This window comes from Mobula birostris, chromosome 7, assembly GCF_030028105.1.
Source record: "Mobula birostris isolate sMobBir1 chromosome 7, sMobBir1.hap1, whole genome shotgun sequence".
Lineage (NCBI taxonomy): Eukaryota > Metazoa > Chordata > Chondrichthyes > Myliobatiformes > Myliobatidae > Mobula > Mobula birostris.
Window position 1 is genome coordinate 142,394,159 of NC_092376.1, and position 22,356 is coordinate 142,416,514.

The 22,356-nt window shown below is 40.2% G+C and overlaps 1 protein-coding gene across 4 annotated transcripts in view; it reads right to left on the minus strand.

Annotated features, from left to right (window-relative positions):
• Positions 1–5,666: 5,666 nt before the first annotated feature.
• LOC140200469 (CCR4-NOT transcription complex subunit 6-like) overlaps positions 5,667–22,356 on the minus strand; it is a 79,065-nt gene continuing 62,375 nt past the window's right edge. For all 4 annotated transcript variants that reach the window (XM_072263824.1, XM_072263825.1, XM_072263826.1 and 1 more), the window contains exons 8-12: positions 21,460–21,614; positions 20,836–20,990; positions 13,107–13,340; positions 11,868–12,070; positions 5,667–9,317 (exon numbers count right to left, since the gene is read on the minus strand). In XM_072263824.1, coding sequence (XP_072119925.1) covers positions 9,105–9,317; positions 11,868–12,070; positions 13,107–13,340; positions 20,836–20,990; positions 21,460–21,614 — 960 coding nt within the window. In that variant the 3' untranslated portion in view covers positions 5,667–9,104. The remainder of the gene's footprint in view (positions 9,318–11,867; positions 12,071–13,106; positions 13,341–20,835; positions 20,991–21,459; positions 21,615–22,356) is intronic.

The following is a 22,356-nucleotide window of genomic DNA, read 5'->3' on the forward strand; positions in this document are numbered from 1 at the left end:
AAAGCCATGTCCTCTTGTATTGAGCAGTGGTGCCCTGGGGAAGAGGCGCTGGCTATCCACTCTATCTATTTCTCTTATTATCTTGTACACCTCTATCATGTCTCCTCTCATCCTCCTTCTCTCCAAAGAGTAAAGCCCTAGCTCCCTTAATCACATCATAACGCATATTCTCTAAACCAGGCGGCATCCTGGTAAATCCCCTCTGTACCCTTTTCAATGCTTCCACATCCTTCCTATAGTGAGGTGACCAGAACTGGACACAGTACTCCAAGTGTGGCCCAACCAGAGTTTTATAGATCTGCATCAATACATCGCGACTCTTAAACTCTATCCCTTGACTTATGAAAGCTAACACCCCATAAGCTTTCTTAACTACTCTATCCACCTGTGAGGCAACTTTCAGGGATCTGTGGACATGTACTCCCAGATCCCTCTGCTCCTCCACACTACCAAGTATCCTGCCATTTACTTTGTACTCTGCCTTGGAGTTTGTCCTTCCAAAGTGTACCACCTCACACTTCTCCAGGTTGAACTCCATCTGCCACTTCTCAGCCCACTTCTGCATCCTATCAATGTCTCTCTGCAATCTTCAACAATCCTCTACACTATCTACAACACCACCAACCTTTGTGTCATCTGCAAATTTGCCAACCCACCCTTCTACCTCCACATCCAGGCTGTTAATAAAATCACGAAAACTAGAGGTCCCAGAACAGATCCTTGTGGGGCACCACTAATCACAATCCTCCAGTCTGAATGTACTCCCTCCACCATGACCCTCTGCCTTCTGCAGGCAAGCCAATTCTGAATCCACCAGGCCAAGCTTCCCATGCCTTCTAACTTTCTGAATAAGCCTACCGTGTGGAACCTTGTCAAATGCCTTACTAAAATCTATATAGATCACATCCACTGCACTACCGTCATCTATATGCCTGGTCACCTCCTCAAAGAACTCTATCAGGCTTGTTAGAAACGATCTGCCCTTCACAAAGCCATGCTGACTGTCCCTGATCAGACCATGATTCCCTAAATGCCCAGAGGTACTACCTCTAAGAATCTTTTCCAACAGCTTTCCCACCACAGATGTAAGGCTCACTGGTCTATAATTACCCAGACTATCCCTGCTACCTTTTTTGAACAAGGGAACAACATTCGCCTCCCTCCAATCATCCGGTACCATTCCTGTGGACAACGAGGACATAAAAATCCTAGCCAGAGGCTCAGCAATCTCTTCCCTCGCCTCGCGGAGCAGCCTGGGGAATATTCCGTCAGGCCCCTGGGGACTTATCTGTCCTAATGTATTTTAACAACTCCAACACCTCCTCTCCCTTAATATCAACATGCTCCAGAACATCAATTCACTCATTGTCCTCACCATCATCAAGTTCCCTCTCATTGGTGAATACTGAAGAGAAGTATTCATTGAGGACCTCGTTCACTTCCACAGCCTCCAGGCACATCTTCCCACCTTTATCTCCAGTCGGTCCTACCTTCACTCCTGTCATCTTTTTTTCTTCACATAATTGAAGAATGCCTTGGGGTTTTCCTTTACCCTACTCACCAAGGCCTTCTCATGCCCCCTTCTTGCTCTTCTCAGCCCTTTCTTAAGCTCTTTTCTTGCTTCGCTATATTCCTCAATAGACCCATCTGATCCTTGCTTCCTAAACCTCATGTATGCTGCCTTCTTCCACCTGACTGGATTTTCCACCTCACTTGTCACTCACGGTTCCTTCAACTTACCATTATCTTCCTCACCAGGATAAACTTATCCCTAACATCCTGCAAAAGATCTCGAAACATTGACCACATGTCCATAGTCCCTGCAAAAACATCATCCCAATTCACACCCGCAAGTTCTAGCCTTATAGCCTCATAATTTGCCCTTCCCCAATTAAAAAATTTCCTGTCCTCTCTGATTCTATCCTTTTCCATGATAATGCTAAAGGCCAGGGAGCGGTGGTCACTGTCCCCAGATGCTCACCCACTGAGAGATCTGTGACCTGACCCGGTTCATTACCTCGTACTAGATCTAGTATGGCATTCCCGCTAGTCGGCCTGTCCACATACTGTGACAGGAATCCGTCCTGGATACACTTAACATACTCTGCCCCATCTAAACCCTTGGAAATAATCAGGTGCCAATCAATATTAGGGAAGTTAAAGTCACCCATGATAACAACCCTGTTATTTTTGCACCTTTCCAAAATCTGCCTCCCAATCTGCTCCTCTGTATCCCTGCTGCTAGCTACCAGGGGGCCTATAGAATACCCCCAATAGAGTAACTGCTCCCTTCCTGTTCCTGACTTCCACCCATACTGACTCAAAAGAGGATCCTGCTACATTACCCACCCTTTCCGTAGCTGTAATAGTATCCCTGACCAGTAATGCCTCCCCTCCTCCCTTCCCCCGCCCAATCCCTTTTAAAGCACTGAAATCCAGGAATATTGAGAATCCATTCCTGCCCTGGTGCCAGCCAAGTCTCTGTAATGGCCACTACATCATAATTCTATGCATGTATCCAAGCTCTCAGTTCACCACCTTTGTTCCTGATGCTTCTTGCATTGAGGTACACACACTTCAGCCCTTCTACCTTTACACCGTTTATTCTGCTCCTCTTTCCTCAAGCCTCTCTATATGTTAGATCTGGCTTTACTCCAAGCACTTCTTTCACTGCTCTATCGCTCTGGGTCCCATCCCCCTTGCAAATTAGTTTAAACCCTCCTGAACTATGCTAGCAAACCTACCTGCAAGGATATTGCTCCCCCTTGAATACAGGTCCCACCTTCCCCAGAAGAGATCCCAATGATCCAAAAACCTAAAACCCTGCTCCCTGCACCAACTCCTCAGCCACGCAGTCAACTGCCATCTCCTCCAATTCTTACCATCACTGTCACGTAGCACTGACAGCAATCCTGAGAACGCCACCCTTGCGGTCCTGTTCTTCAACCTTTTGCCTAGTTCCCGAAACTCACACTTCAGGACCTCACCCCTCTTCCTGCCTACGTCATTGGTACCAACAGGTATGACTTCTGGTTGCTTTCCCTCTCATACCAGGATGTCGCGCACCTGGTCAGAGACATCACGGGCCCTGGCACCTGGGAGGCAACAACCCATGCAGGTGTCCTCACGTCCACAAAATCTCCTGTCTGCTCCCCTGACTATAGAGTCTCCAATGACGACAGCTCTCCTCTTCTCCGTCCCACCCTTCTGCACCAGTGGGTCAGACTCAGTGCCGGAGGCCCTGCCACCGTGGCTCACACCTGGTAGGTTGTCCCTGCCAATAGTATCCAGGACGGTAAACTTATTATTCAGGGGAATGGCTACAGGGGTGCTCTGCACTACCTGTCTGCTCACCTTCGCTTTCCCCCCCTCTGACTATCACCCAATGACCTGCTTCCGACAGCCTAGGTGTGACTACCTCCCTGTAGCTCTCATCTATGACTGCCTCATTCTCCTTGTAATGTTTTACAGGTTGACCATCCCTTACCTAAAAAATTTTTGCACTTGCGTGACATGAAATTTTCCATTTGTGATAAGGCACTGGGAAGGTTCCCAGGTGATGCACATATCTGCACCAGAGCTCTGAGAAGTGACCTCACATGCAATAAACACCTAATGAAAAATAAAAACTGAATAAAACCAAAAAACATCTCAATCTTGTACTTACCGAATGAACATCAGAATAGTGAACATATGCCACTTAACAGTATGCTGATCATGAAACAAGCAATGATCTATGACGAATTGAAAATTGAAGGTAATTGTGAATATTCAAAAGGCTGGTTGCAGAAATTTAAGGGATATTAATTCTTAAAGATTTGTGTCAGTGTCTGCTAATCACAAAGCAGCAGAGAAATTCATTAAAGTTTGTCCGAATTGTCCGTGATGAAAATCTAACATGCTGAATGGCTGCATTAGTACACGTGTGATGAATGAGTGTAAGACAAAGACTGCTTACCAGTAGCACATAAATTCAGTCAGGAATGACAGCAATGCAAAACAGCCAGACTGTCAATCTGGCCAGCAGAGGCAGTGATGATTCAATGTACACAGTGCTTCATGTACAAAATTATTAAAAATATTATACAAACCTAACTCTAGCGTCTATGTACAAGTTGCATATGTAATGTCCTGTCCCCAAAGTATCTTATTATATAGATGCAAATATTTCAAAATCCAAAATCAAAATTGAACTCCAATTTATTCCTTCATCACATTACGTTCATTTTCCTCTTGCATTTTGCAACCCCTTTGTCTTTGAAGCAGTTGTATGTGCTTTTGCTATTTGCAGAATCAGTTATTCTACTGGAGACACAAGAAACTGCAGATGCAGAAGATCAGACCAACAATCTGCTGGAGAAACTCAGCAAGTCAAGCAGCATCTACAGGAGGAAAGGCATTGCCCAGGTTTTGGGTCAAAACCCTACATCAGGATTCCCTATAACAATTATTCTTGTGCTCTCATTCTCTTTCACCTCTCTTCATTGTGACGCCAGGCAAAGCTATCGGACGATTGATGCTAATGAGAGATAAGAAAGACAATGGAGAAACATTCAAAATGCTAATGAGAGGGAGGGATTAACGGAAAAGAAACACTGACAGACCGGTTGCTTTGAACCTGAACCGTTTGAAGTTTGATGGACAGGTGATACCCCAGCAGGGGGATAAAAAGAGCAGGTTTGCTAAGGCACGCAACACACCACGAGACCCTGGAAAGAGCAGTGTACCCCCGTAAGTGGTAGGAGTTTGGAGGTCCGGTTCACGGGAACCAACCAGAGGCTCACAGGGTGTAAAGGTACAATCGGTGGGAACCTGGGGTGTGTGTCTGCCCTTGTCTGGGTGCCGGGTTCACCGTGGAAGAACGATCGTATCCGGAACGGAGGGGTCACAGTCGGTGACCACAGCTGGGATTAGAGGACATAAGAGGGTCTGCCCGAAACCAACTGCAAAGACATCAAAGGTCTGCCTGAACCAAATTGCATCCTTCTCTCTCCCCCCAACGGTACAACAACAGTGATTACTGCGAACTGCACTAAACCCAACTGAACTCTGCTTCACTTAAGACTGATCATTTTACCCCTAGACTGCGATAGAACTTGGTTGATTCCTATTACCCTATTTCTGTGTATATGTGTGTATTATCATTGCTAACCTGTTACATTGATATCCTTACGATTAGGGTAGTATTACTTATGTCTTTAATAAAACTTTATTAGTTCCTAGTAATCCAGACTCCAACGAGCATTCCATTTCTGCTGGTTTGGCAACCCAGTTACGGGGTATGTAACATCATAAACTACAATCAAGCTGCAACTGTTTCTGTTCTAAATCCTATTCTAAATCTAACTGAGGAAAACTAAAATCATAGGGACCAAAAACAGTTCCAAGAACAATCACTCAACACTTCTTACTACACCCCATCTCAGTAAATGATGAGACCTCATCTTTCCTGAAAGTAGTTTCATTTTGCATTAGTCCAATATTCCACAAATGGAGATAATTTATGTCACAACTGGGGACGCTTCTGAAAATCTCTATTGACATACTTGTGCCTCAACTTTTCTCTACCTGTAAATGCTTCAAAATTCTTGATGTGATGCATACTCTGTTTAGAAAAGGACTGTTACTAACGTACTGCTATAGTGAATAAACACAGCAAACAAAGATCGAAATAGATATACAATTTATTGTCCAAGCTGTGAGTAGGAAAAATACACCTGTGCACGGGAACAAGCAGACCCTGTTTATGGGAAATACATCGTGCTATCAACTGCTATTCAAGCCAAAAAGTTCACATAACATTTAAAAAGCTCTCGTTTACCATCCCCAAATTTAACTTTAGAGCTGCCTAGGTAGCCGTAATTTTTTTAAAAAATTACTTAGTGCAGATGTCATTGCTGGTTTGATCAGTGCACCCATGAAGAATGGTAAACAAGAGAGTGGCTGCAGTGCATTATATAATGAAATCTGTAGAAATAGGTTTAGCACAGAACTGAAAATGTCCTTCTATCCTGAGTTGTAATCACTAGTGAAATGTGGAGAGGGTTCAAATTCATGTAGCCTACAAGATACCATCAAGGACTCATTGGAATAGACTATGTACGGGGGAGTGCATGTACACAGAAAATAAAACAGGTTTATTGATTTCCTGAAGAGATGTAAAAAGGGAGGCATCTTAATCTTACATAAAATGTACACTTTTTTGCATTATGTAAAAATCAAACATTTCTACATTTGTAGGATTATGCAAAAATTACTGCATGTAAAAATTCCTACAAATATCCTACCAGAGACAAAATGTAATTTCAGTACAGCAATTAAATAATACACATTTTAATCACAGAAATGAAGAATACAATAGCATTTGGATTTGGTCTGTGAAGTAATATCCCCTTATAATTGTGTACTATATATACCAATCCCAAGTGACCACAAAGCTGTAACAATGAGATCAATACTGATAGGTCACTTTTTGCCTAATTTACTTTAGATTGGGGTTTTATGATGTACATTAATAAAATGGTAAAGCAAGGAAAACATGAGCAAACACCTTTTATTCACACTTTACAAAAAGCTACTCATTAAATCTACTACAAACAATACTACCAATAATTAGTTTACTGATTATAAATCGGACATGTTTGCTAATAGTACAAACAAAAATGACTGCAGGTCCCAGACAAGGGTTCAAGATAAATCTATTATGGGTATTTATTACATTTTCAACTTAGCAAGTTAAACCTCAAATTCTCATTGCATCCTGGTTTTGTCTGCACCAATTATTATTTAAGTGCTTTGTCTTTAATTAAATGTTTTAAAATAATTAAAATTTGTCACAATCAACTTAGCTGCATTCCATATTAACTGTAAACCGGAATGAAGACTGGTCCAATTTTTTTTTGAGTGTCATGTTGTGTTCTTTTGTCTCCCTGCCTGCAGTCGAAACTAAAGAGCTAGATCAAACTATACCTCTGGCTCATTCAATGCATAATATAGTACAAGCTAATTCCAAAGGCTCCCCCTTAGCACCTTAAACAAAAGCAGAGCAAAAGCTAACCTACTAAAGCTTGCACACTTGGCTTTAAGAATATGCTACCAATGGCACAATGAACAAAGAGGAGAGATATAGCTCTGGTCCAGCTGAAAAACACAAAACCATGACCATTTAAAAATTAATGGATTTGAAACTTTGTCTGGAAGACCTGCGCAGAAAACATAGCTCAGTTCTAAGTTTACACTGCTTCAGAACATTAAAATTCCTACCAAGGAATGCTACTTCTTTATAAGATCAAAGCACACAACATTGAAGGTGTATGGTCTCAAATGATGCAGCTTTCCTTGGTGAAAAGTAGCACTGTGCAAAGAGACAGAAGCAGTGCTAGGATACAAAGGGTTAAAGTTACACTCTGTACCCAACTGTACCCAACCTGATCAACATGTGTGGTGTTCATTGCTCCACAAGAAAAAAATGCCACAGAGCTTATACAAAAGTGTCTTCATAAAATCTCACAAATCTTTTAACAGTTTTTATTTTTTTTTAAAAAATCTCAAAGAAGATGCTCAGGATTTCTCCGCGTGCACAGGCAGTGCTGGTTCCAAAAATCCCCTCAAAAATAAAAAAGTTGATGAGGCACATCATGTAAAAAAAATCAGAGGAAGTTGGGTAGTTCAAAGATCATAAGGTTCAAATGCTGATACCAAATCCTGAGGAGTGAAATTCTTGAATTTAAATTAACTGTGTCCTCAACTGTAAAAGTAGTACATGAGTTACAAACCCAGAACAGTGCAAATAATAGCAGAGGAAACCTGTTGCAACTTCTTTTTTTTTACAAATGTTTTTAAAGCATGAAACAGATAAAAATTTAGCCTTAGTTTACAATACAATCATTTTTTTCCAAATCTGTTTTAAATCTTTTTAGTACAAAACACCTTAAATCAGGTCTTCTATGGTTCATATACAATCATTAAAGGCTAAATTCAAATTCAAATTTATACAAACACTTCTCAAAAGTGTGGAGTGAAGTATGGAAATAAAGGTCCTCAATGGCTACTACTGGCCTGAAAAGTAGTGCTATACAGATTTTTTTGTGCAACAATACACAGTTGGTTCCACTTTAGCAAATTATTTTTGTCAAGTAGGCGATTCTAAAAAAAACTCACAATTCATTTGCACTTGTATATTTTGCTTTCAATGGACATGCAGAAAGGTAGGGTAAGACTACACAGAACTGCCAAACTTTGATAATGTTTTCAAGGATGCTTCTTGGAAACCTAGTATCTGTTTAACTTTGGCTTGAAGTATTCTCATTTCTATTGAAGGTAAGAATTGAAGACTACTGGACAAAGGCAGAAATGTATTTCTTAACAAAGAAGTGGGATGGGAAATTGTCAATATTTCAAAACCCATCTAATGCAGTGCCTAAATTTAAAATGTATTCAGGAGAATATGGAGTATATTGATTCATCTTTGATATGCCAAATAATTACTGAAAGTACTTTTAAATGTTCTTGGTCCAATTATAATTCCCTCAGATTTTCATTCATACTGCATTCCAATACACTCCAACTACGTAGACTTCCCTTTGTGTCAGAAAAAAACCGACATTGCCACCTTAACTTGAAATGTATAATTAATTGCATTGCAAAATGCACTGTTGAATTTTGAAATGAGTTTCTATTCTGTGAACATTTCTATACAATAAAACAGTGAATTTCACCTCCTCCCCTAACCATCACACCATCCCAACCACCACTCTGACTCTAAAAGGAATCAACTGTTTAATCTTGCGTAGAGAGACTAGAGACTTTGCTTAATTTTCCACTAAAAAAAATGCTGAAGCATAAAGCAGAACAAGTTTTGTGAAGAAACCCATTTTCAGCATGTCTATAGTATACAAAATAGGAAATAGGGCTCAATTTCATTATCTGTAAATAGCACCAGACTACTATTGTTTATTATTTAGATAAGCTATCCAAGAAACAAATTTAAAACTAATTAAGAACATAATTTTGACAACAATCCTATTGGCCATACTTCACTCCTCAGTACTTTGATTTTACAATTTTACAAGATTAAGAGGCTTCCCTCTAGAGTAAACACACAACTACCTTCTGCCTGGCAGATGGATACCATTTACTGGTGACACAAAAGGCAGTAGAAGCTCTAGTTGTGCAAAAAGTGAGAAATGGTCTGACGGGATGTGTGGATGTGGGCAGCCAGTTATACTGTTTTCGATCAGCCAATTAGGATCCAAAGGTCCAAGAACACCCAGTATGTTAATGTGAGGCTTCGAGTAGAAGATGTAGTCAATAATACCCTGCAGTCAAATGAAAACAAATTAACTTTAAATATTTAATCTTAAAATTCTCCTAAAATTCGTACATTAGGTTAGCATCTTCATTTTGTTAAAACAAGCAGCTGCATTCAAATTAAAATCAAAACAAAAGGAACATCAATTATAATTGTAATAAATTATCAAGATATAATTGAGTTTCTCAAATTTTCACTACCACATAAACCTTGATTGAATCAATCCATGCAAACAATAAACACACTTATGAATATTTTGAATACCTTACAACCAGAGAATTGAAATAATGTTTGCAGTCATAGTCTCAACACAACCTTGGGAGGTAAGCATTAATTAATTAATGTTTACTCAAGCTGAAAACTCCTTTCCCAGATCCAGTCTATCCTCCCTACTCTATTCCAAATAAGACCATAAGACATAGGAACAGAATTAGGCCATTCAGCCCTTTGAGTCTGCTCCACCATTCCATCACGGCTGATCTCAGATCCCACTCAACCCCACACACCTGCCTTCTTGGCATATCAAGAACCTCAACAATGAGTTGTGATAGGAAAATGGTGCATAAAGGCAGTGTACAAAGAATCCAAGATAGAGACTGGGGAGCAGGTTAATGTGACATACTATGTACATACATTGAATAACTGGGATAATGGAAAGTATTCTTACAGGAAGCAGAATAAGTGGAACAACAGTCATGGGAGCCTATGGGATTGCATATAAACTGGCTATTAATCTATCCCCTGAAATAGAGGTGGAGAATTTGAAGTGGAGGTGGACTATATGAAGGTTACAGCAGGATGGATATTGGCAGAAAACATACTGAAATTTTCTAATACAATGAGATAGCAGAAAGCAAATACAATGACAATGTACTAGAAAAAGAGAGGAGGGACCAGAGAGTGATAAGAGTTTTCCCACTTATCCCCATACACAAAAGTTAGACCATTAAGGCTGCTGTTTCTACAGCTTTGGTTGGGAATTAGAGAATGGAATACTTATTATGCTTGCAAAGGTGCTGAGAATTTATTCTTTGAACTATCCAGGAATACAAGGGAATTAGGAGTGCAAAAGGGGTTACAAAATATTCCTGGCTGACAAGGTAAAGGAGAATTCCAAAAGGTTAAATATATTAAGAACAAAAGGAAAGCGCATGAGGGCCATTTAAGGATCAGTGTGGTGATGTGTGTGTAAAACCACAGGAAATGAAGGTTTCAAATGAATACCTCTCATCTGCAAGGAGAAAGAAGCTCAAATTCAAATAAGGGAAGATTAAAATCCTGGAGCATATTAACATTATAAAGGAGGCAGTGAGAGAGGACTTGCGTAAAGTTGGATAAATCCTTGAGGTCTTACCAGATGCATGCTAAGATATTATGGGAATCGAGGGGAGATGTCTGGAACCTTGGCAGAGATTTTTATCACTATTAGCCACAAGTGAGGCATTAGATGACTGGACGATAGCTAATGTTGTGCCTTTATTTAAGAAGGGTAGCAAAGACACTGGAAGAGATTCTCATTGAATGGTAATGATAAAGGACAGTCAGCATTGCTTTGTGTATGAGAAATCAAGTCTCATGAATTTGATAAAAATTTTGAAGAGATGACAAAGGGCAGGGCAATAGCTATTGTCTACATGGACTTCAAGGCATTTTCCTGCATAGCAGATTGGTTTGCCACAAGAGATCAGGATTGGGTTCCCCCATTGTGTGCCATTTATATTAATGATTTGGGTAAACATGTAACTGGCACAATGAGCAAGTTTGCAGGTAACACCAAAATTGATGATGTGATGGACAGTGAAGAAGGTTGCTGGAGATTACAGCAGGACATAGATCATCTGGGAATGTGGGCAAGGGGAGCGGCAGATGGAATTTAACTTAGACAAGTACAAAGTGAGGGATTTTAGGAACTTAAGCCAGGGCAGGACTTGCACAGTGGATGGCAGGACCCTGGGGAGTGCTGTAAAGAGACACTGTGGGTATAAGTACATAGTTCCCTGAAAATAGGAACAGAGATGTGGGTGAAGGCAGCATATGCTTGCTTTGATCAGCTGAAAAAGAGTAGCACAGCTGGGATGTCATGTGACAGTTGTATTAAAAAGCTGACTAGCCACTTGATGATACTATGAAGTTAGAGAAGATGCAGTAAAGATTTACTAGGATGTTGCTAGAATTGGGTTTTGGTTATCAGGAGAAAAATAACCTCTTCTTGCTCCTCCTCCCAATATAACTGAATATTGCTCATCTGTCATTAATCATAATTAATCTGTCGTAAGGGGGTCATCAGAATCTAATACAGAAGATAGGATACATATTATCATTGAACTAAAACCAGCAGGATAATATACATTTACATGAAAGGAATAGGGGAATAAATAACATTAAGATATCACCAAAAATGTGGGAAAAACTGCAATAATTTGCTTTACATTCTATAAAGATTGTCCCTTCAAATGTCAAGATAATTCAATATAAAATTTAAACTGATAAATCGATAACTTAGTAATGAACACGTTTCCTGATTGTGTTGTTAAACATGTAACAGTGACATACATACTTTGAAATCAAAGGTGTAGTTTGTATAAGGCATCAGACCATTCTCATAGGCACTCTTCAGGTTAAAGCCATGAGTGATCCTTGCAGTTGGAGTCCCATTTTTTCCAATATTACTGAATTTCATTAGACAGTCACTATATCTTAGCTCCTTGAAATCCTTATGGTTTGTATCAACTCCTCCAGTAGTCAAGTATTCCACAACACCTGAAGGAAAATACAAATCAATCTGAAACCAGTACCATCTTGTGCAAAAAGAAAATGTAAATGACTATGTCTTTGCTTTCAACATAAAAAAATACACAATTACAAAATACGACAGGTGAGCCAGTGTGAGAAGGAAAACTGGCTGGTGTGACAAGAGATGCAGACTTCCAAAAGTGAAGTACATTGTAAGTGAATTAGTACCAAAGCTTTCATCAGAAATGTCAGCCAATTTTTGTTTTGCGATTTAAACAAGATGCATTTAAGTTAAAATAAGTAGATAATAGCAAAAGACCATTTGGATAGCTTGCTCATAATACCTCCTCTATGATACACCAATTCTTAACTATCATTTTAGTAATTCAATACTATTCATTCTGTTCAAAAATTATGTACAAGTTTAACCAGCATTTGGCCAACTATGAACACATGTTCCACTAATTTAAACACTTGTATCTTGAATTTGCCTACAGATGCAACAGACATACGGAAGACCTACAGGCTCAACAGATTACCAATGGAAGTATACAATTAATCGAATTTTATACGATCATAACACCTGGGAAAATATTCGAGAGAAATGACACAGAATAAAATATTAACCAGTGAAATTACTGTTAGAAAAAAAGAATGACATTTAATTTCCCCAGATATTGTTGATTATGATTTAACACCTCCTGATTTCTTGAAAATACCACATTAAAAAGTCAAATCAATACAGGGTGCAGTGAAGTGAAACTGAATTTAAAAAACCATAGTACGTAGAAGCAAAACTATTATATTTTGAATATTTTTTTGCACCACTTTGTTCTTATTTGAACATTTGTACTGGATGGATAACACGTTCAAAGCCACAGCTGCACCATTGTGGCCACGCATCTGACAGATGTTAAATGTTAAATTATTTAAATTAATAACACAAAACTCATCTAGACAATTGATAAAATTTCTGGGTAAGAAGTAACCCAATTTGAATTAATGGACATAGTATTTGAAGCTATAAAATATTCCAATTAAAAGGCAGATTTGTCCTCCTTACCCGAATCTGGCAGTGAATTGAGATCTGCACAAAGCACAAGTGGAATGACATTATGATCTCCTGAGACGGCACCTGGTCTGAGTGTTCGAGAAGCCTTTTCAATTATATTTTTCACTTCAGATAGGAACATCATGGTTTGTATCAGCTTTACATCAGAATACTCAGGATCCCAATGCATATGTGCATTTGCAACAAGAATGAGCTGTTTTTCTATTCCATGAAACGACTTCCCAGCTAGGAATTTAAAAAAAAATTATAACGGTTTAAAAAGTAAAAATAGTGTATATTAAATTGATGGATTTCTCAGATATATCTAGAATACAAAAATATTACATCTGTACACATTACTAACTGACACACCTTAACACTACATTCTATTTTTACATAGAAAATACAGAACAATACAGCACAGTATGGGCCCTTCAGCCCATGAGATTGTGCCAACTTATATAAACCTACAACATGATCAATCTAAACCCTCCCTCCTACATTGCTGATAACCCTCTATTTTTTTTCCATCCATGTGTTGGTGTTTATTTAGGTGTTGTGAAATACTGCCGTTCATTCCTAAGTCTCTTAAGTGTTCATGTTTCAACCTCCCCCACCCCAGCAGTGCATACCAGACACTTGCCATTCCATTTAAAGAAAACATCTCTGACATCTCCCCAAAATTTCCCACCACTCACTTTAAGGATGCCCAGTGGTATCAGCCATTACAGCCCAACGAAAAAGGCATTAGCAGCGCAGTCTCTCAATGCCTCCTATAACAATTGTGTTTAGTGTGGTCAACTTTATCTCAAACACCTACATTCTCAGGAGTTTTTGCACTTCATATGCAGTCAAGTTCTGCCAAGCTCAGTGGTGAAGCAGCACTTTTATTTTCTGAGTAACATCTATACAGTGTAACTCAGTTGTATTCCAAATCAACAGTACTTTACAGCTTTCCCACCATATCAAGCTGTTTACATGTCACAAAAGGTAGACCCTATATTAACACATGTAAATGCTGGAATGTGGAATTCTTTAGAATACAGCAATTCAGTATTTATGTTAGGCACCAGGTTTATAGCAGAACACACCTCATACAAAGGGCTACAAACAGTCCCATGGTATGTCCCAACTCTGAGAGGGGCATCATCTATTCTTCATGACAGCAATGCAATGTATAAATTTTGCCATACATCTAATAGAAGCTGCAGGGATCAGAACCTCCAGGAAAGTTACAACTTCAAGAGGAGTGACCACTGACATCATCTCCCAATTTACACCAATGACCAAAGACTGATGTCTGCACTGAAAATTTCTGCAGGCTTTCACAAATAAAACGAAGTGAGGCGTTTTATGTTTAAGGAAACCTGTAAAACGTTTTATTGAACTCCAAAACCTATACACAAAAGTATGCTAAAATTCCTTAAATCAGACCAACCTCTTAAAATGAAAACCCAACTCAATGTCGGTGGTTGTGAATTATGTACGTTTCTCCCAATTATGTTACCCTGCACAGGACCCTCCCCACCCCCCCCCAAAAAAAAACAGAATTCACTGAAACCAGCATCGTGAGCCTGTCTGGAGCCCAGATCCTCCATTCCATGGGTAGAGGAACAGCAGGTGCCTCTGGCTTTCCAGTGGTGCACTGACATGCTCGTGGTCATTTGAGATGCCAGGGGCATGACAGCAGAACACTTGAAATCTTGGTGGGCCAGCTTAAGGCGATCTGCCAAAATACCCCTCGTAACTATGACAAGTTCCAAATCGCAGAACGGCCATCATAAGGGCCTAAAAGGATGCTGGCGTGCATCACGTCGGACGAAAACAAACGAGACTTAATGTAGGTGAACAGAAACCCAACAGTACTGTATGCCATGTTCGGAGACAGGAATTGAATCCACTGAGGAGGGTGGAACTGTGTTCAGAGCCAACCAGGTGGTTTTAGTGTCAGGAATGAAATCACTTGACACTCATAACAGCTGCCAGTCTACCAAATTTTTAGGTCCTCTTCTGCAGCAGTTCTGAGTCCCAGCAAGACTCATGGGAGATGATCATGCTAATACTCATCCACCAGGGAAGCCCTTAGAGCAGCTTTTAAGGAGCAGTGAAACCACTCATATAGGGCATTGGACTGTGGGTGATAGGCCATGGTGTGATGTAGGTTCCGGGCCATCGCAGTCCAGAGGTCTGAAATGAGTTGGGGTCCGTGGTCAGAGGAACTATCAGATGAAGTGCCAAATTGAGTAACCCAGGAGTTAATGAACACCTGAGCCTGCCTGAACATGACGGTTAATTTCTGCCTGCTGGTACCCTATCAGGCTACAGTCCAATCACACACGTCACTTCTGAGGCTGTGGCAAACAAAATTTAGTGCAACCAGTTTCTGTGAGGCCTTCTGGCCTGGATGCAGGAGGTCACGTACGGAGCCAGTTTGCGGGCACAGTGGAGCAAAGGCCACTGGTTGACACATCACACAGGAGAGAAACCCCAGCTTCCCTGAACTTACTATCAGCCAACTGCAGGCCCTTGACTGTTATTCAGTAAGCACGGAGCCCTAGGTCCGTAACTTAGTTGGCTGCCATGCCAGCATTGTCAGCCCTTCTGTGTACAGCCTCAATGGCTGGCCGTGACAGACAATCAACCACAGCGTTATTTTTCCCCTTGATATGTTGTATTTATGTTTGAAGTCAGATATGTAAAAAATGAAGATGGTGGACAGCCAGATAGAGATCAAGAAGCTCACGGTCAAACGCGCTGTACTTCCTTTCGAGGGGATAGAGCTGTCAGCTGAAGGTGACCGGCTGCCCTTGGCCTCCAACCAACCGTTTGTGCACAGCCACACCACATAGTCCGAAGTATCAATAGTAATGGCTATGGGTACATTGGGTGAGAGGGTGTGTCAGTATTGTCACGTTAGAAAGAGCTCATTTGGTATCATCAAATGCCCTGGTCATGCCACTGACCAGTCAAGCACTTGATTAGGGGCATTTCCTTTAAGCACACTATACAGAAGTATAAATTCAGCAGCTCGCAGAATGAAGCGGTGAAAGAAATTCATCATGCCTGAAAAGTCCTGAAGTTTCTTTTAGTAGTGCAGGGCGGTAGGAAATCCATATAGCAACTACCTTCGATTGGAGGGGTTTTACAGCTTCTGCAGAGGTGTTATGGCTGAGAGAGTCAGTGGTTAACAAAAAGAAGATCAGTCTTTTAATAGAGTCCATCAGCCATTGGAAAGTCTGTGCTGCATTTTTCAGTCCAAACGATATGCACAGAAACTCAAAAAGGCCAATCACGGGACTTCCGCCTGTAGCTCAATGGAGTAATACATAAATTCTGTGGCTGCCTTTAATTCTTCCTTTTCCCCAGTCTAAACCTTCAATTACTCAACTTTTATTTTTTGGATCTTGGAGGGAAATAGCGGTCATTATATCGTATCCTTTAAGAAGTGGAAAACAGCATTTTGAACCTAGCAATAGAAAGGGAAAAACTTCGAAAGAAAAATCTATCTGGGTGGAGCGTTTGGAATGTGCATTGATGGTTCTCGATAACAAAATGGACAATAACACTTCTGAGTTGAAGTCGTTCCGGCAGAGTTTACGGACTATTGAGGAAAATATTCTTTCTTTGAATACTGAGTTTAAAGAATCGAAACGTCAGATTGCGGATATTTCAACCCGATTGGAACAGGCTCAATGCAAAATTGTCGATTTAGAGGCAAAGTCTCGTCGGAATAACATTCGTATTCTGGTCTCCGAAAATGGGAATTTATTGGATTATTTTGCCAATCTGTTTCAATCTCTGTTCCCGGATATTCTATCTCAGCTTCCCGATATTGAAAGAGCTCACAGAATTTTCACTTCGTCAGGTAAAGCTCGACCAATTTTAGTCAACTTTCTTCGCTTTAAAGTTAAAGACCAAATCATAAGATGTGCAAGAAAACAAAGTTTTTAAATTTAACGGTTCCAAGATCCGTTTTTATGAAGATTATCCACGGGAAGTTATGGAACAACAGATCAAATTCATACCCGGTCATGAAGATCGCTTACAAAAAAAAATCTTTTTCCATCCTTGAGATATCCAGCGTCTTTTTCCATCCTTGAGATATCCAGCGAGACTAATGTTATTTCCAAAAGATTCTACCCCTCGTGTCTTCTTGGATCCCCAAGCGGCATCAGATTTTGTCAATTCTATTGTGGAATCAGCTGATGTAAGAAGGATATTAGAGTCTCTAAATAATTTTCTGAAAGAAAACAGGTTTTGAAGATTTTGGTATGCTGAAGACATCTTTTGATCGATGGATTACTTAAAGAAGAGGTGGTCTTCTTGGTTTGACTAAAGGCCAAACACAGCATCACATGTGTTTTAGGAATGTCCTTCGAGTACACAGGCAGCTGATGGTAGCCCTAACTAGATCAACTTTGGGAAAAATTAACTTTCTGGCTAAGCGTGCCGAAAAGTCTTGAATGTATGGGACCGGGTAATGATCAGAAGTGGTTGTCTTGTTAAGGTGTCTGTAATTGCCACATGGGCAGCAACTTGGGGACCATATGGAGGGATGAAGCCCAGGGGTAATTCGACCGGTATACAATTCAAAGTCTTCACGTGTTAACATACTCAGCCTTCACAGTTGCCAGCTTTTCTGGGTCCAGTCTATGCGCACAGACATGGACCAGCGGGCCAGTTGTGGGAATGTGGTTCTTAATCCTATGTTTTGTGACTGTAGTGGAGAATGTGGGCTTGGTGAGGTCTGGGAATTTGCTTAGTAGTCAAGTAAACTCACATGCAATGGTGCATGAGCTTGACAGGGTCGTTGTGGGGAACTTATTGGGGGAGCAAGGTTATGACCCGAAGTCCTTGATGTCTACAAGTCTGTAGTCCTACAGGAAGTCTGCACCCAGCAGAGTCTAGTCACTTTAGCGAGGACTAAGAGCTACCTTTAATGTCACCCACTGAAGCAGAGTATCACCTGTCATGTCCCGCAAGTCTTTAGCCTGCTGCCATTGGCAGCCTCCAGCACACTCACTTGAGCACCCGAGTCAAACAGGGGTGTCGCCCTGAAAGGGTGTCCATAATGAACAGTAGATGACTCTGGCAGCTGGAAGCCATGATGTTCACAGACTGCTGATATCCTGATGCACTAGCACCGAAGCTGCAAGGCAGTTGGTATTTCCTAGCATTAGTAAAAGCATAGGCCTGGCATTGCCTGTTTTGCTGCCTGGGATTCCTTATGTTGGGGGCCTTGTGGACTGGACTTATTGAGGTAGAGAGAGAAGGAATGATGCACCACTGCCCGGCTGAATGCAGCTATCAGCCATTTTAGCAAGCTCCATATAGTCGACCACAGGTGCATTCGCGAGGGCTATAGGAACTTGATCAGGTATTTGCTGCATGAAGAGTTTTAAAAATAAAACAAGGATGGTGATTTCCCAGGTGAGACAGCATGTGGTCCATTAGCTCTGAAGGCCCAGCAATACAGAGACTGGGTAAGGAGAACAACTGTTTGACACACCCAAGATTCCAATAGTACAGAAGTCTGTAAAAAGTGAGTTTTCAGTGATTGGTATTTATCACGTTCAGGCTGGTGTTCTAGTAGACTCACCACTCTCACAGCCGTTGAATTGCTGAGTGACGCTACCACATAGTGGAATTTGGTGTCATCCGCCGTGATTTCTGCAGAGCGAACTGGACCTCAGCCTGTACGAACCAAGAAACAGCATTTTGCTACCTAAACTGCAGCAGTCTTTGTTGGCCACGTTCAATAATTCCGGAATTGTCCCAGCGCATCGAGGTCACCAATGTAAGTTTTCACAAATAAGGTGAAGCGAGGTGTTTCATATTTAATGAAACACGTAACACAGTTTATTAAACTCCAAAACCTACACACAAAGATGCGCTAAAGCTCTTTACATAAAAATCATCATGTCAGACTAGCTCTTAAAGTGAAACCCCTACTCAATATCAGTGGCTGAGAATTATGTACATGTCTCCCAATTATGTTACCCTACATGCCAAAAGTCCCAATATATCCCTCAGTGTCTGACCTCATCCCAGTTCACAGCTGCATCTTCTGGTTAGAGTCCTGATAATGAAAGAAGTTTTCTTAAATGCACTTATCGATACCTTCATTGATATGGATGAGTAAAGCCAAAACTTGCAGTACTGCAGAACTATGAAAAAACCTCAAACTATCCTGCTTTAAATCCTCTCAAGTCTAAGACAAATTGCTGCAGTTGCTAATATTTATGTATCTTCATCACTGATGCCATTCTGGAAAAATATCTTCTGAAAATTCTTCAACTTAGCCAACTGTCTAAGAGCCTTAGAACTGACTACAAAATGGCAACTGAGATACAGCTGGGGATTTTTAATGGTTTAGCATAAGATTATAAAAGAAAATAAAGTTTGTTTAATTATTCAAAGCACACCTTTAAAATTTATTGGTGACCCAATTAATTCAACTACCACTATCAACTTGCCATTTTGTTGCCATCATTTATCTCAGAGCTGTAATTGCTACATTAGAAAAAATAAAAATGCCCATGAACAAAGAATAACTTGCAAAATCTAGACTAATAAAGTAACATCAGCTATTCCACTTCCACCTCAAAAGCCATCCTGAAATTAGTGGGTACATACAATAATTTGCCAGAGAAGGTGGTAGAAGCTGATACAATCACAGCTTTTAAAAAGTATTTAAACAGGTACAAGGATAGGAAAGGAATACAGAAATATTGGCCAAATCCCTGTTATCTGACCACAGCCTGCAAACTCAACAAGGCACTAAACCTTTGAGATGCAGTGCTACAACATACATCTATAAGCAGCACTACACAGAACAAAATAATTCAGCCAAGTCAGCAAATACGAATCCACATTCAAAATCAAGAGGCAGCAAGTTTTTACATGTACGGAGTCCTAATATCTACACCAGCACATTAAATAAGCACTTTAACATTTAGTTCACATTGACATCCATTTGTCAACTACAGTGAGATCCCATGTGATTCAAAAAGCATTCTTTTATCAGCCAAGACTTTGGTTTGGCAACCTGACTAAACCATACCACAGATTTCCCCCAAATCGTCTTCCCCTGAGCAGAATTATTCTATTCCTTTTAAGTATAGATATAGTTATACAAGGCTTCTGGGAACTGTCTTCAAACCAAAGTTTCCTATGTCAGAAAAGCTGTTGGCTGAGTTAGCAAACATTATGCTGGTAGGTTACTTACATATAGGTTAGTACAGATATTAATCTGAGATCTAACTTAGATCTTAGTTAGAAGTAGTTAGTATGGATCAGATTCAAAATATGCTGAACAATGACAGTTCCGGACTAGAGTTGCAACCTATATCATTATGGTAGTTCTGTCCAATTGGAATCAAAACTACATGAAGGGGACAAAAACATTACTTTAAAATGAAGTACATAATTAACTGTTAAAACCTTAAAATAATAATTTTCCATTGCGGTAGACAACTGAGAATATCATTTACGTTTGAAGGCGCAAGAAGAGACAACTATAAAGAATCCAGAATGCAGCAAACTAAAAGCACAAAACAAAAGCATAGATCAACACAACAGCACTTGTTTCTGAAAATAAGGGAATGGGTAAGAAATTCTGATTCTACTTCATCACAGGGAAATGGTTTAATATACTCATTAAAGAGGAAGGACGTAAATGGTACTTCAGATTAGTTACTAGTAGCAATACGCAATAAATAGTTTAGAGAGAAATACTTACGGGATAGTTCAAAAGAATCCTTCTGCAATTCCAAGAGTACAGCAACACCAATGTTGTCTTTTGTCATAACTCTGTTCAACATAGCTTCCGAGCCATCAGAGTTTGCCATGGCCAACTGGTTGAATTCGACTGTATGGTTCTGAATCAGACTAAATCTAAAACAGTAATATTACAATAGAGTAAAAATAACTAAAATATAATTCTAGCTATCCCAAATAACCAAATTTCTAAGTATCAACCAAAGTATGGATTATTTCCATTGTAATCTCTTCTAATCAAATTGAAATCAATAATCCACAAATTTACATCCCACTAAAAAAAATAAAGGGCAAGTTAGAAGGACTATTTCCATAGCTGACTTTTGCAACATGGAATAGTATGATGTTTTTTTTCCAAGAAATTACAGAACAAAATTTAGATAGGCACTTGACAGGAAACATTAGAGGATACAGTGAAGATTAGCAAACTAGCTCTCAGAACTAAATTTCTTCTGTGAATTAAATTCTGACCATCATAGTCCATCTCAAAACTTGCTCTGATGCCAAGGTTTTCTAGAACTAGTTTATTGGAATGAAGAATAAGAAAAAAGATACAAAGAAAGCTTTTAGGCCATTAAAAACTTACTTTTCAGTTTTATAGAATATTGCACAACCATCTACATGCTTTCGATCAGATTCTGACATTGTCCGAGCTCTCGATTTAGGACTAAAAAAACCATCATAGCCATGCTCTTTAAGTTCAACCAGGAAAAAGGCGAAGTACTGTTCAGTCTCAACTTCCTGCAGAGAAAAATAAATTGATTAAAATAACAAATTACTTTAAACATTTCCTTACAACATGTGAGGCAACTACTGGCTAACTGAGTCTGTATTTGCTCTCTGCAGCTCTCATTCCTGCATCCATTTCACTGGAACTTATTCACGCACAAGCTTATTTACATTCCCACAACCCCTCCCTCCACACACTTCTCCCACATCCATCCCACCAGGCAAACCTCCTCAGCCCCCACCAATACCACTCCACACTAGGAGGTTACAATACTCTAATTCACCTAACAACCAGCACATCTTTGGGATGTTGAAGGACACTGAGCAGTCACAGGAAGAACATACAAGCGCCACACTGAAGGTCAGAATTAAACTAACTCACTGCAACAGTAAGAAAACTGCACTTCCTGCAGCACCACTGTGACACTGCTCATGTTCTATTGCAAGTAGATGGTATCTAACTGGTATGGATATGATTCCACAATCACTGCACCATTAATTGGGAGGATGCAATTAGGAGGCGGAAGGAGAAGATGGTGGCACGGCGCGCGTGCGCAGTTCTCCAGTGAAAATGATATCGTATTCATTAAATAGGGGCCGTGGACAATTCTGATTTGATGGAGAATGGACGTGAAAGTACAGAGGAACATCTGGAGAAATTTCTGAAACACCCGTTCGCTGCTGTCGTTACTGTGTGGTCGTGAATCTTTCGGAGGGTAGGCCTCAAAATCCCCGGCCTTGCCTGCTTCTGGCG